General features: G+C 41.2%; 1 protein-coding gene across 3 annotated transcripts in view; it reads left to right on the top strand.

The window, feature by feature from the left end:
• The window catches only part of LOC101159770 (spectrin beta chain, non-erythrocytic 1), a 122,255-nt gene that overhangs the window by 77,293 nt on the left and 30,616 nt on the right, over positions 1-14,346 (top strand). For all 3 annotated transcript variants that reach the window (XM_023963144.2, XM_023963143.2, XM_078931740.1), the window contains 13 exons: positions 2,786-2,959; positions 5,518-5,609; positions 6,541-6,621; positions 8,775-8,890; positions 8,970-9,082; positions 9,355-9,542; positions 11,099-11,216; positions 11,615-11,773; positions 11,916-12,011; positions 12,094-12,300; positions 12,698-12,851; positions 13,036-13,187; positions 14,060-14,278. In XM_023963144.2, the coding sequence (XP_023818912.1) occupies positions 2,786-2,959; positions 5,518-5,609; positions 6,541-6,621; positions 8,775-8,890; positions 8,970-9,082; positions 9,355-9,542; positions 11,099-11,216; positions 11,615-11,773; positions 11,916-12,011; positions 12,094-12,300; positions 12,698-12,851; positions 13,036-13,187; positions 14,060-14,278 (1,869 nt within the window). The remainder of the gene's footprint in view (positions 1-2,785; positions 2,960-5,517; positions 5,610-6,540; positions 6,622-8,774; positions 8,891-8,969; positions 9,083-9,354; positions 9,543-11,098; positions 11,217-11,614; positions 11,774-11,915; positions 12,012-12,093; positions 12,301-12,697; positions 12,852-13,035; positions 13,188-14,059; positions 14,279-14,346) is intronic.

The following is a 14,346-nucleotide window of genomic DNA, read 5'->3' as shown; positions in this document are numbered from 1 at the left end:
ATTTTCAATTTTTTTGCGAAGTTTGTTTCTCAGAAAAATCCCAGAGATGTGGCTTCTGTTGAATGTAAAATGCTGAGTGAGTTCAAAAGTAAAAAAAGAAATATGGGACAACTTTTGTTTTTTCAAACAGTAACAAAGCTGACTGACTGGGGGGAATGTAAATCTGATTCCAAAATCGTTCTGTATAGGAACTCAGCTGGGCTGAAAGTATAAAACTTACAGAACTTTATGGTTTGGCGGTTTCAAGCATTCCTTTCATTCTTTCATAAGCTTCCTTTCGTTGAGGGACTTAAACGTGTGAATCATCTGCGTACGGTGGAACTGTGCTGCCTTGAAAAACTGTGGTTTTCTGCAAAGAGAGCTGCTCTGTTACACAGAAGGAACATGTTCTTTTTTCCTAGAGGTTTCAGGTTCCACCGTATTTGTTCAAAATACCCCCAGCCTTGTCATGTAGGGGCTTGAATAAGTGCGTTGATGGTTTGAATTGGGTCCTGAACAAACATGGAACGCCCCCACCCCCCACCCCACCCCACCAGCTGGTTTTACCAAGCAGGAGGCAGTTTAGTCTAAAAACAGCATAAACCTGCTGATGTTGGAGAAATATTTCAGTTTGTTTTCACGGCTGACTAGCGCTGCATTACCCTGTGGTTTGTTGGACTCCAGTATTTGAGACGCTCGAGTTCAGATCCGGAGGGCTTGGATGACTTTCACCCGGGTGGGGTGGGGTGTTGTGTGTCTGTGTGAGGCAACAACCCACGGTGTTTGCATTGGACGGCAGACAGGATGTACGGCCGCTTCTGCTCTGCCATTCTGGAGGTTTATTTTAATGTTCAAAGATCCTTCTGTAAATTAGATGAGCATGTCTGTTTCGTCTCCAAGACATGATTTAAGTCCTAAATGAGGCAACACAACTGCAAATGAACTTCGCTGCTCTCTGAAGGCTCCACCACAGCTTCATGTTCAGCCAGAGAACTAATTTGTTCAATTGCTTTCAAAAATTCCCCTTTTGGGAAGCCACTTATCTTTCATATGTAGCAGAAACCCTAAAAAGCAGTCAAGTGTGGCAGAAGGTCCATGCTTTATGGTAAACAGGAGTTTATATTGAGCCTTGTCACTTCTGGAGAACAGATGTTCCCTTCATCTTTAATCTACTCTGAGGAAAATGGCGTTTTTGGTGTTTTTAACATGTTCTTGTGACATTTTTATGTGTTTGAGGAAATATACAAGATGAACCTGTCATGAGTCCAGGAGTGCAATGATTGTTTTTCTGTGTTTAGCACACAGATATCCCAGGAGAGCACTTTCTCCAGCACAGAGATTCTAAACGAATTCATGTGATTTCAGTTTAGCTTTGATTTAAACTCCTAAAACAAGAAACAGGAATATTTACTTTCTGGGTGTTTTTCTCCTTGTGTTATATTTATTTATTAGTGTTTGCAGTTTTCTGTCTATAAGAGATCCTAAAAGTCCCACTCCAAACATCTTTTAATTAGTTGTAAAAGTGTTACCATAGGTCTTTGAATTATGATTATGATGTTTTTAGGCAAATTTATTTTTAACAAGCTGTTGTTTTCTAGGACATAGAAAACAACAACCATTTCTAGGACATTTCTGCAGAACAGCAGGAGGTCATTAGAAATTTGCTTCTGACTTGTGGGTAGGACCATTGGCATGGATAGAAGCCCCCCCCCCCCTCCCCATTTCTAAGAGCACTCTATCTACACTCTCTCCCACTAGCTTACAGCCCCTCTCACCCCCAAACTAACTGGCGCAACAAAAATGGTGAGCAATATTGGAGCTTTCCAGCCGCACAGTTTAGATCCAGAATTCCAGTTCAGACGAGGAAAATAAAGACGTTCATGGATCTGTTTGTCTGCAACTGGACGCAACAGAATGGAGTTGAGCAAGAAGCAAAGGCGCACCTAGTGCATGTTTTACGTCACAAATACGATCTTTTTCAAGCGGCATTTTTTTCATCCGCTTCTTATACGCAGCGATTCAAATAAAGAGAGACTCAGAAACGCAAGTTTGAGATTAATTTTCTTTATACATCTCCTCCATCATCAGAAAAATGTTAAAAACACTAAAAAATACATTTTCATCAAAGTGGTTCTTTAAAATACCTCACCTGCCAGTTCAGATTATTCGATCTCACAAACGCCATTAGTTGGCCGCTAACTGCACTATTGCTTAGCTTTAGCTGGATTCATCTTTTCAAACGCTGCCTCCCCGTCTGTTTGGTGGTTTATCAAATGCCAATTAAGGTGTGTTATAATAAACTTTTGGGTTACGGCCCATGCACATATTATTTACGCCTTTTAAAAATTGTGATTCTTTGCCTGTTTCTATTTCTTTTATTCCTAAAAACTGCCTAACTGATGACATCACTGATTGAAACTTAAGCTGAAGCATGCACACCTGCAGATATGAACTGATGGGCGATCCTGTCAGTAAGCCTTCTTCAAGTTGATTTTCAGGCCTTTTTGGAGGCAGATTATAGATTTAATGGATTTCACAGTAAAACATTGCCCGATCATGGATCCCCCAAAATCAAATTGGGACTGATTGGTCGGTACCCCCCCTAGATTTGACTTTTGGGGCAAACGGAGCAAAGTGCATCCCCAAAAGCAGCCATTACAGGGATATATCTCCTGAAATCATCAGGAACTTTCAGGAGGCGTAATAACGCAGGGGGTTGGTGGTTCTGAGAGCGTTCGGGTTTTTCGAATGGAGCATGAAGCCGTTCTGATGGTTTTAATGAGTGTTCTCCTTTTCTGTGGTTCAGCCCAAACCCACAAAGGGTCGGATGAGGATCCACTGTCTGGAAAACGTGGACAAGGCTCTGCAGTTCCTGAAGGAGCAGCGGGTCCACCTGGAGAACATGGGCTCCCACGACATTGTTGATGGGAACCACCGCCTCACTCTGGGGCTGATCTGGACCATCATCCTCCGCTTCCAGGTAAGAGGTGCTGAATTGTGGCTTGTAGTTGGTATAGTTGGTGTAGTTCGTATTTTTGCTGTAATTGGCGTAGTTGGTGTATTTGTTGTAGTTAATATAGTTTCTGTATTTGCTGTAGTTGGTATAGTTGCTGTAGATGGTGTAGTTGTTGTAGTTGGTATAGTTGATGCATTTGCTGTAGTTGGTATAGTTGCTGTAGATGGTGTAGTTGGAATAGTTGCTGTAGATAGTGTAGTTGCTGTAGTTGGTGTATTTTTTGTGGTTGGTATAGTTGCTGTAGATGTTGTAGTTGCTGTAGATAATGTAGTTGGTGTAGTTGCTGTATTTGCAGTAGTTGGTGTAGTTGCTGTAAATGGTATAGTTGGTGTATTTGCTGTAGTTGGTAGAGTTGCTGTAGATGGTGTAGTTGGAATAGTTGCTGTAGTTGGTATAGTTGCTGTAGATGGTGTAGTTGTTGTAGTTGGAATAGTTGGTGTAGTTGTAGCCTGTAGTTGGTATAGTTGGTGCATTTGCTGTAGTTGGTATAGTTGCTGTAGATGGTTTAGTTGGAATAGTTGCTGTAGTTGCTGTAGATAGTGTAGTTGCTGTAGTTGGTGTATTTTTTGTGGTTGGTATAGTTGCTGTAGATGTTGTAGTTGCTGTAGTTGCTGTAGATAATGTAGTTGCTGTAGTTGCTGTAGTTGGTGTAGTTGCTGTATTTGCAGTAGTTGGTACAGTTGCTGTAGTTGGTATAGTTGCTGTAGTTGGTGTAGTTGGTGTATTTGCTGTAGTTGGTAGAGTTGCTGTAGATGGTGTGGTTGGTATAGTTGCTGTAGTTAGTGTATTTGCTGTAGTTGGTGTAGTTGGAATAGTTGCTTTAGATGTTGTAGTTGGTGTAGGTGCTGTAGATGGTGTAGTTGGTATAGTTGATATAGTTGGTGTAGTTGCTGGGATCTGGCATTGTTGCTGTAAATGGGCTGTACGAAGCCCATCGAGATGACTGTTGTTGTAAATGTGGGCTATACAAATAAAATTGACTTGAATTGAAAAGATGGTGTAGTTGGTATAGTTGGTGTAGATGGTGTAGTTGCTGTAGATGGTGTAGTTGCTGTAGATGGTGTAGTTGCTGTAGATGGTGTAGTTGGTATAGTTGTTGTAGTGTCTGTAGTTTGAATTGTTAGTTGGTCTTTTTCTGCATTACATGAAGAAATGAAGGAGTTGAAATGACGCATTGGTTTCATATCGGTTTAGATAAACGTCATCTGAGCTTAGTTAGGGAAAGAATCTTTCAGGAAAAAGATCATGAAGATCAACTGGAACGTTAGTTCTCCTTCTTATAAACCTTCCGGAATAGTTATTTCAAATGTGTTTTAATTCTACGAGAAAAACGTCGTTCTAAAAAAACGTGTTTCTGGCATGGGCTGATTGTCACTCGACAGATGATGTCATGCTTGGGAACTGTTGATAACATAGAAGTAAAGGATTTAGCTTTTATAAGCTTTGAGGATGAAATAAAACCTACTTTACTGGAGGATGAAATCAACTGGCAGCAGATGCTTGAGAGATGCGCTTTGTGTTGACGGCAGCGTTCCTGATTTGCTGCTTTAATGTGGTTCATGATGCTGGATGTGGGATAAATGTCTGTCTGTGAAGGTTAAGGGTCCGAATTTTCTGAATATCAAACTTTTTGAGGAAACCATGGTGTCACTCATTTAGTAGGAAATGTTTTTAACAAAGTTGACAGTTTTATTGTGCAAAACTCATGGACTTTTTGGAAGTTTTTTTCACTTTTTGTAAAGTTTTTTTGGACTTTGCTGAACTGGGTTTGTTCCCTTTTAGAAAAAATAGGAAATGTTAAAAGGTTTACTTTTCTTTACTTTTTTACCATTTTTTCATAACAGGTTGTAGTTTTTAGAAAAAGGAGACGCATAGAGTGTAAAGAGTTGTTAGTAGATAATTAGTTGTTTTTATTTTATAAAACCATAAATTTAAAGAAAAAAGGTTTATTCTTAACAAAAAGTAAAAACCTCGAAGCTTCAGCTCTTATTTAAAAATTTTGTTTTATTTTGTTTTATTTTTTTATTTTTTTTATTTTGAAAATGAAGGGATGTTGAAATGACTTTTGGAGAACTTTGGTAGAAAACAACCCTCAATTTTCTCACTAGGAGATCGGGGATTGGTCCTTCTTTTTCAGAAAATACTTAGTCTGAGATTTGTTCATTTTGCTGTTCATTTTTCTTTAAGAAAAAAACCTACTTTAAAGCCGAGACACTCGAAATGACATAAATATGAGTTTCTAACTTTAATCATCTATTTAAAAGTCACACAGAGTTAACATCCAGATGGGTGTTTTCTGCAAAGTTTAGATCTGAATACAAAATATTTTCTTTTATTGTAGTCTGATCAAAGACCTGTTTTTGTCCTTTAATCCTCAAAATGAGAGGAGCATGTCCGTGTTTTCTGAGTTCTTTTCATTTGTAGTTTCAGGCTGTGATTTGGGTTTTTGTTTGGGAGAATTCTGTGGACACACAGACGTTTCTGCATCATTAAGCCTCACCTTTGTGCCGCGTGTGTCTCAGATCCAGGACATCAGCGTGGAGACGGAGGACAACAAGGAGAAGAAGTCGGCCAAAGATGCCCTGCTGCTCTGGTGTCAGATGAAGACCGCCGGGTGAGTCGGAGCTGTGACCCAAAACACTCCCAGCATGTTCACTTGAAACAAACTTTGTGGTTCAGTTTAGATCTAGTCTCATTTTCCTGTAATAACTGCACCAAAAAGGCTTGTAAAAATACTCAACTTGGTAAATGGCGTATACTTATATAGCTCTTTTCTACCTACAAGTTCAAAGCGCTTCACAGTCACAGACCCATTTACCCAGTCACACATGCATTCACACACTGGTGGCGGCTCCGCTGCCAAACACAGGCGCCCGCCTCCCACCAGAGGTAAGGTGGGTTGAGTGTCATGGGCGTGCAAGGCGGGAATCGAACCTGCAATATTTCAATCATGGGTCGACCGCCCTACCACGGCCGCCCACACACACTACATATTTTTTATGATGAGAAGTTGTAAAATCTTTATTTATCCATTCGTAATAAATGAGAAATATACTTCCTTTGAATGATGGATTTCAAATATCAGATAAAGATTGCAGCAGTATGTAAAAACACGTCACTGTAAAAAAATTGACATATTATTGAAAATGTATAGTTATTTTTTTATTATTTTATATTTTTTAGGATGAAAAAAAAAGATTTTTTTGTATGGAAAGACAATTTCTTGTATCCGTTTCCTAATTCCTCTATGAATTTATGTTTTCTCACACTCCAGTAATTAAACCAAATAATGCTTCTTTTTTCCTGGTGGGCCGGGTTAAACCAGATACAGATTCAGACAAATGTTCTCCAGTCAAGGAAGATTAGAAAAATCAAAGTACTAAAGGCAGATTTACTCGATTAGATAAACTGAAAAGCTTTTACAACAAAAACTTTTCAAAACAAAATATCACTGTCAGCCTCAGCCTAAGTTGATTTGCTCTTTTTCTAACATGATCTTACACTAAATACAAGATCACACGTCTGACCTGGTCTCTCCTCTGCAGGTATCCCAACGTGAACATCCACAACTTCACCACCAGCTGGAGAGACGGCATGGCCTTCAACGCCCTCATCCACAAGCACAGGTAGGAGCTCCCGCCGTCTGCGTGCTCGTGTCAGGAAACCCCGAGAATTCTTCTTTTTCTGAAATCAAACTGGATATTTTTCAAGAATTTGTCAGAATGTTGATAACATTTAAATGTCTTTGAGAATCTTCGTCTTTTAAGCCAAAAACTGAAGTTGGATATGAGGAGCCGAGAGGTTTAAGGACAAAATGTGACAAGTTTTTCAGCTCCAAGAACTTCAGTTTTTAATGACAACAAAAATCAACTTTATTGGCCAACCAAATGTTTCTCAGAAGACATTCATGCATATTTTAAGGCCGTGTCACACAGCCACTTCGTAGATTTTGTGCATTTTCCATTTATTTTGGTCTTTTGTAATTCATGCCTGATGCATATAACTTTTTCTTGCGTTTTCATTGGTCGATGTGTGCAAATGTCCCTCGAGGATTTCGCCCGACAAGTCTTTATGTGAATTCAGTTTTGAGCTGTTCAAAAATATTGGTCGGTTTGAGAATTACACAGTTTACATGTATTTTACAAAGTTTATACCCCATTATCACGTAAATCTTGCAATTGTGTGTGATTTTTGCGAGATGCTTATGCAAAGTTATGGCTTCCTACGACAATACCGCGTATGTCTAACAGACTGTTCACGCATGAACCACCGATGAATAACTTTTATATCATCAGCATACGCCGCACGTTACGTTAAAATTACGTAACTGACACACAAATCACTACTAAATTGCAAATAAACAGCGCAGTAATCATGCACAGTTCATGTTCTACTTGGATTTACGTGTTCTTTGCTTGGTTTATTTGTACTGCATCCATGGTTTTAATGTGCTTCATTTGTGATACATCTGTGAAAAAGTCATGTAAAGAGCACAACGTCTCTCACTTTTTCCCACATAAATATTCACGCATGAACAGTTTTCATTCGTGTATTAGCCACAAACTGTAGGGGATGATCTGTTGCTTACACCCCCTTTGCGTGCGCACCTCTCGTGCACATCATTTAAATCAATTGTCTGTTAACACCGAACAACATTCCATGTGTCAAATTTGCGCACACCCTCTTTGTTTTAACATGCGACAAAGTGGCTGCTTGACGTTTGTCCAAAAGCGTGTTCAACTGCAGCTTCCGCCGCTTTTGGGGGGAGGTCCGTCAAAAGTTTTCCTCGACTCCATCCCAAAGGACGCGGATGATGAGAGATCAGATTTATTTATTTCTTTTGAAGAACTGTACTGAAGCGTCGCTGCACACCTCTATGAAATCCTTCAGCAATCAGTACAGACTCTCCCAGTGAGGAGCAGCACCAGGAGAAAACCGCTGGGACGGGCTTCATAGCAACAGGGAACAATGTGAAAGAATGAAAAATGTTCCTTTTTTTCAAGATGCAATGTCTCAAAGCTTGTGTAAATGGGCATCTTTTTATATAAAGGAATATCTTGAGTTCGAAGATCTTAGTAATGTTTTGTTTTTATAAATCGACCTCAATGGGCAAATATTTTGATGTTAAGATACATTTGTGTCTGTGTGTGTATGTTTTGAAGGACTTTATATAAATGCTTTATTGAATCTATGTTTGAAGCTTTAAAAAAAAAGTAGACTTTTATTTTTTTCCTGTTAGTCTTTTTCCATTATATTTATTCGAAAAAATCATCCAAACCGTGACCCTAAAACCGTGACACGACCCCAACTATGAGTTTTGTGATCCGTCGCACCCCCAGCAGAATGAACGTAGTGGCTGTGTGACACAGCCTTTAATTTAAAGCAGCTTCTTCTGATTTGCTTTAGAGCATTTCTCATCTTAAGCACATCAGTTCTGCAGACTTTCTGAAGGATGTTTGAAGTTCTTCAGTGAAATTGACAGCTCTTTTGCTCTTTCTCAGAGCAGACTTTCTACATGAACTTTTCAGGTCAGGTTCCATTTTTTTTAAAATGGACATCAATCAAAAGATAAAATGGTTTTATTGCATTTATGAAGCTTTGGAAGATCCTCATAAAAATGTAGACTTTTGGAGAAATCTGTAGAAACAAAACCAGAAGCCTTTGAGAATCTCCCATTAAGAACACCTGTTGAAAATGTAAAAAGCTGAAAAGTTGAAAAGTCTTTAAAGTAAAAGTCAAAGTGGAAGCAGCTTTAACATTTGTGTATTTTGTTCTGTAGGCCAGACCTGATTGACTTTGACAAACTGAAGAAGTCCAACGCTCACTACAATCTGCAGAATGCCTTCAACCTGGCCGAACAGCACCTGGGCCTCACCAAGCTGCTGGACCCTGAAGGCGAGGCCACGTGCGCTCATCTTCACAACGTGCACACGTTGAGTTTTTTTCCTGACCATGTCCTGTTGAAACTGTGCAGATATCAGCGTGGACCACCCCGATGAGAAGTCCATCATCACCTACGTGGTCACATACTACCACTACTTCTCCAAGATGAAGGCCCTAAAGGTGGAGGGGAAGAGGATAGGCAAGGTAAGCGATCCACCTGCTGCCCCTCACCTTCACTGGATCAGCAGGATCTGTGTGTGTAGAAGGAGGAGCCTCTGGAATCTACTGTCATGTACAGTTTGAGATTTAATTCAAGGATTAGTGAGGAGAACGAGAATGTAAAACGTTTTAAATTTAAAAAAAAGGAACTACGGTAATCAGTAAGTGGTAAAGCTTTTCTTCTTTCGCATTGCAGGTTTGTCTTTGATGTTACATTTCCAAATTCTTTCCATTCTTCCCTCCGCTGTGTCTTCCAGGTGCTGGACCATGCCATCGAGACAGAAAAGATGATCGAGAAGTACGAGTCACTGGCGTCTGACCTGCTGGAGTGGATCGAACAGACCATCATCATCCTCAACAACCGGAAGTTTGCCAACTCGTTGGTGGGCGTCCAGCAGCAGCTGCAGGCCTTCAACACGTACCGCACGGTGGAGAAGCCGCCCAAGTCAGTAGCTGTTCACTCGCAGAGTCCTCCATGGGCTTTAGACCTACATGTTGGTGCACTTAAGATGAGAAACATCAACCGCTGAACTCTTCATCTATGAGTACAAGATGAGTTCATTACAGATGTATTTTCATTTAAAAGTAAAAGACGGCGAGCATCAGATGAGGGGAAAACTCGTCATTCTCTACACTTTTGACTCTTTCCATCGGCTGACAGTTTATAAAAACAGTTCCCTTCTGCCTTATTATTATTATTATTATTTTTTACAAACTGTTTAAAGGGCCGACACCATGCAAAATCAAGGTTTAAGATTTTAAGTGTATTATAATGTTCATTCCTCACAAAAAGAAATTAAAAGCGGTATTTTGATCCGATCATGCTTTTCTGAATATTTCTCTAAAAACATGCACTCTGAGCATCAGCCCCTACCAATTCATGAAAGACAAGTGGGTTCTCACATTATGACATAACAAAGTGGGAACAGCCCCTTCCAAGAAGACTGCACTGCCAGCCCCGCCCCCAGGCTAACTCACACTTATTCCGCGCAGCTAGCAGTGATTGGCAAAACGCTTTTCTTTTCTATGTACAATATGCACATCCATCTTTGCAAAAGTTTAGATGTTGTTTGTTTTCGTGGGCGAGACGCTGATACGCCGCTCTAGGATGACATCATGAAATGGGCGGCACCCACACGGAGTGAAAGTCAATGTCTCAAGAGATTAAGTTATCTGACTTCCGGATCTGGAAAATGGGCTGTGAAAATAACTCGTAATTTATTTAAAAAAGTAATTTTTAGTGTGCCAAAGGTAATATATTATCATACATATGGATATTGTTAACAATAAAGTGCTTAAGAATAGCTTGGTTTAGATTTTGATTGCTCTGATTTTAAAGAACAAAAAAGAAACCCTCACAACAAAACATAAACAAAGCAAAAAGCAACAAAACGGAATGGGACTGTGAAGGTGTATAACAGATTATTTTATACCCACCAAAAAAAAGAAATAACTAAAACGAGCAGCACGGTGTGTTTACGCCTTTGTTCATGAAGCAGAATTGCTCCTTGCTGCTGTCTCCATACCTTTTTTCCCCTCTCTATTGAAGACATCTGTTTGGTTTATTGCATGATGTCAGAACCACAAACTGCAGATGTGGGTTTGATAAATGAGCAGGACCCACAAACACAGCTTGCAGTCATTTTCAGCCAAAGCTTTTCTGCGTTTCACCAACCGTTAAAAGCTTTTGGTTTTCCTTGCATCTTCACTTTCCTGTGAAGAAAAACAGTTTAATCTGCACAGACTCAGCAGCCGTGACGTAAACATGAAAGCTTTTTTTCCCTTGAACGTTTCCCTCGACGGTGTTGAGCTTCAGCAGGGCTTTTCCTGTTTGACTGAAGAAATCAAACCAGATTTCATCGCAGATTTATTTTGCTAGAATACCAGTAATTCTGGTTCAGTTATAAACTGCTGTTTTTTGTCGCTTTGTTCTTTTAGGTTGTGTTTTTTTTTTTGTAAAAGTTGTGTCGTCTGTGTGTGTGTGTGTGTGTTTGTGTGCAGGTTCACAGAGAAGGGGAACCTGGAGGTTCTTCTGTTCACCATCCAGAGTAAGATGAGAGCCAACAACCAGAAGGTGTACACGCCCCGAGAGGGCAAACTCATCTCTGACATCAACAAGGTGACCCCCCCCCCCCCCCCCCTACCACCACCTTATTTGTTTCCGAGTTTGTTTACATACAAAATAAAAGAAACTAATTATTCATCAGATTTTTACAGTACTCAGAGTTTTAAAGTGAGCATCCAAGATAGATTATCTGATGTCCAGAAATCCAATCAACACTTTTTTTAATGCAAATATGCACCAAGCTTCCCGTAATTTAGCATCTATGAAGGCAAAAACATTAGTAATTTATTTTTTTTTCGTCGCTGGTAAGATTTGCCCCTTATTGAGATAAATGTAGCAAGGCATGGTGGTGTAAGAATCATGTTATCAATGCTTGAAACTTAAAAAAAAAAATCGCATTCATGGTTTGATGGAAAATAAATTGGCATCAGACTTGTTGTATTTTTTTTTAGGCGTGGGAGCGGCTGGAAAAGGCGGAGCACGAGCGGGAGCTAGCACTGAGGACGGAGCTGATTCGTCAGGAGAAACTGGAGCAACTTGCACGACGCTTCGACCGCAAAGCCGCCATGAGGGAGACGTGGCTGAGCGAGAACCAGCGGCTTGTCTCACAGGTAGAAAAAAAAAAACGAGCGCCTGTGTTTTTGTCATCAGCAACAACCAAGATTAACCAAAAATCACAAAACGTTTTAAAGCACAACATCCTTTCATCTTTTCTTCGACTCTTTTTCAACTTATCCTCTTTCTGGTTGTTAGGACAACTTTGGTTTTGACCTCCAGGCTGTAGAAGCTGCTACGAAGAAGCATGAAGCCATAGAAACGGACATCGCTGCGTACGAGGAGCGAGTCCAGGTCAGCTACCGGCTCTCTGATGTGTTCCAGCTTTGAGAGTACTGGTTAAATATGGCGCTTATTGTTCCCCTGGCTGCTGCAGGCTGTGGTTTCCGTAGCAAAGGAGCTGGAGGCAGAGAGTTACCACGACATCAAACGCATTACAGCGAGGAAGGACAACGTGAACCGACTGTGGGAGTACCTGCTGGAGCTGCTGAAGGCCCGCAGGCATCGGCTGGAGCAGAACCTGGGCCTGCAGAGGGTCTTCCAGGAAATGCTCTACATCATGGACTGGATGGATGAGATGAAGGTGGGAAGAACAAAGGGGAAGTTCTTCTCCATCAGCTCATTTGGAGGAATAAAACAAATTGAGCAGCCAGCAGGTGGTGCTAGAAAGGTCTGATGGATGGAAAGTCTGCTAGAGTTCTGCTAAATTCACAGATTTAAACCCGTCAGACAAAAAACAAATGATGGAAATATTGAGGACTTTTACATATAGATTCTTGAAGAGATGAGGATTAAGTTTCAGAAAAGCAAATTAGCATTTTTATTCAAACTATAGCAAGCAAGAAGCTATTCATGTTAGGAATTTTTTGTAGTAGATTTAGAATCAAACCTCTGACATTTAAAAAGGAAACTCTAAACATGGTTGGAGCTGCATGCTCCTGGTTGGTGGAAGCTTCTCTGAGCCGCCTCTGCACCTGCAGATGCTGCTGCTGTCTCAGGATTACGGGAAGCACCTGCTGGGCGTGGAGGACCTGCTGCAGAAACACGCTCTGGTGGAGGCCGACATCGCCATCCAGGCCGACCGCGTCCGGAACGTCAACAGCAACGCTCAGAGATTCGCCAGCGACACCGAAGGTACGACTGATGGAAACTGTAACCCACATGTTTAATCTTCGCTGTCCCTTCAAGATATTGTACACACGCTCCCTGAGACGAACCTGCCTAGTCCAATTCGTGCGATTTAATCAAAAGTGTTAAAAAACACTTTGGCCTCCACTCCAGCTGCGAGTGTCCGTCCTCACCTCCTCTTCCTCCTCAGGTTACAAGCCCTGCGATCCCCAGATCATCAGAGACCGCGTTGCTCACCTGGAGTTCTGCTATCAGGAGCTGATTCAGCTGGCGGCTGAGCGGCGAGCTCGCCTCGAGGAGTCCCGCCGCCTCTGGAAGTTCTTCTGGGAAATGGCGGAAGAGGTAACTCCTACTTCCTTTTTTCCTCATAATTGATTTTAAATGTATTTACTAATAATGTTTAGACCTTTCCTTAATTTCAATAAAGAAAGCATTTGTATCTAAACTTTCCTTGTCTAACATTAATCTTGAGCTAAAAACGAAAACAAATGAAAGCCACAGGCAGCGTTGTATGGCCCGCAGGCATTTCCCGCCCTTTCCGACCCCCCTTCATTGGCTAAGAAGCCGCTAGATTCCCTTCACTCTCCATTTCTGCCTTTGCCAGCCTTTTCAGAGCGCCACGTGACAAATTTATTTAGAAATAAACACTTTTGTGGCCTTTGTGTTGGTTTTGTCTCCATGGCAACCATTTCATGTTTTGGTTGCCTGGAGGTGAACAGCACATCTATGTAATTTTTAGACGAACGGCAAAAGTAAACATTTGAATTTCTTTGGCAACAGATGTTTTTGTTAACCACGCCCACATTCCTAATATACTTATATCGTATGTTAAATCGTTTTGTTCCGCTTGAGCCATTGATTCATGTATTCATTTCACAATATTCCAGTAAAAAATGTGCGAGCCACGCGGGAACGCCACTTTTGTGAGCTCGCCACTTGACAAGGTCAAAGGTCAACAACAATTCTGTTGAGGTTGAAGACTTAAGCTGGCAGCATGTGTGTGAATTTTTCACGTAGATCGCTTTAGCAAAAGTTTTCTTTTCCTGTATTGTGCAAAAAGCTTGTCACATTTTAGACAAGTGGACCACAGGACCTACAGCCACCAACCAGTAGGTCCTGTGGTCATCCCAGAGGCCACAATTACTGAGGAGAATGACCCCAAATCCTTTTGGTTTGAGTTCTGGTTTCACATGCTTGCCTCTCTGTGTTTACAGGAAGGATGGATCAGGGAGAAGGAGCAGATACTTTCCTCCGAGGATTATGGGAAGGATCTGACCGGCGCCCTGCGTCTGCTGAGTCAGCACAAAGCCTTTGAGGACGAGATGAGCGGGCGAGCCGCCCACCTGCAGCAAACCATCAAACAAGGCGAGGACCTGGTGGCCGACAACCACTTTGGGGCTGACAAGATCAGGGAACGAATCCGAGACATTCAGGTGAGCAAGTTAGCCAGCAAGCATGCTCTTATTTTGAAATGTGTGCACACACCTGACTTTTTTCTTGT

Source organism: Oryzias latipes, chromosome 15 (genome assembly GCF_053564925.1).
Source record: "Oryzias latipes strain Hd-rR chromosome 15, Olatipes_Hd-rR_3.1".
Taxonomy (NCBI): domain Eukaryota; kingdom Metazoa; phylum Chordata; class Actinopteri; order Beloniformes; family Adrianichthyidae; genus Oryzias; species Oryzias latipes.
The sequence above is the reverse complement of the archived record's forward strand: the minus strand, read 5'-3'. Positions and strand labels throughout refer to the sequence as shown.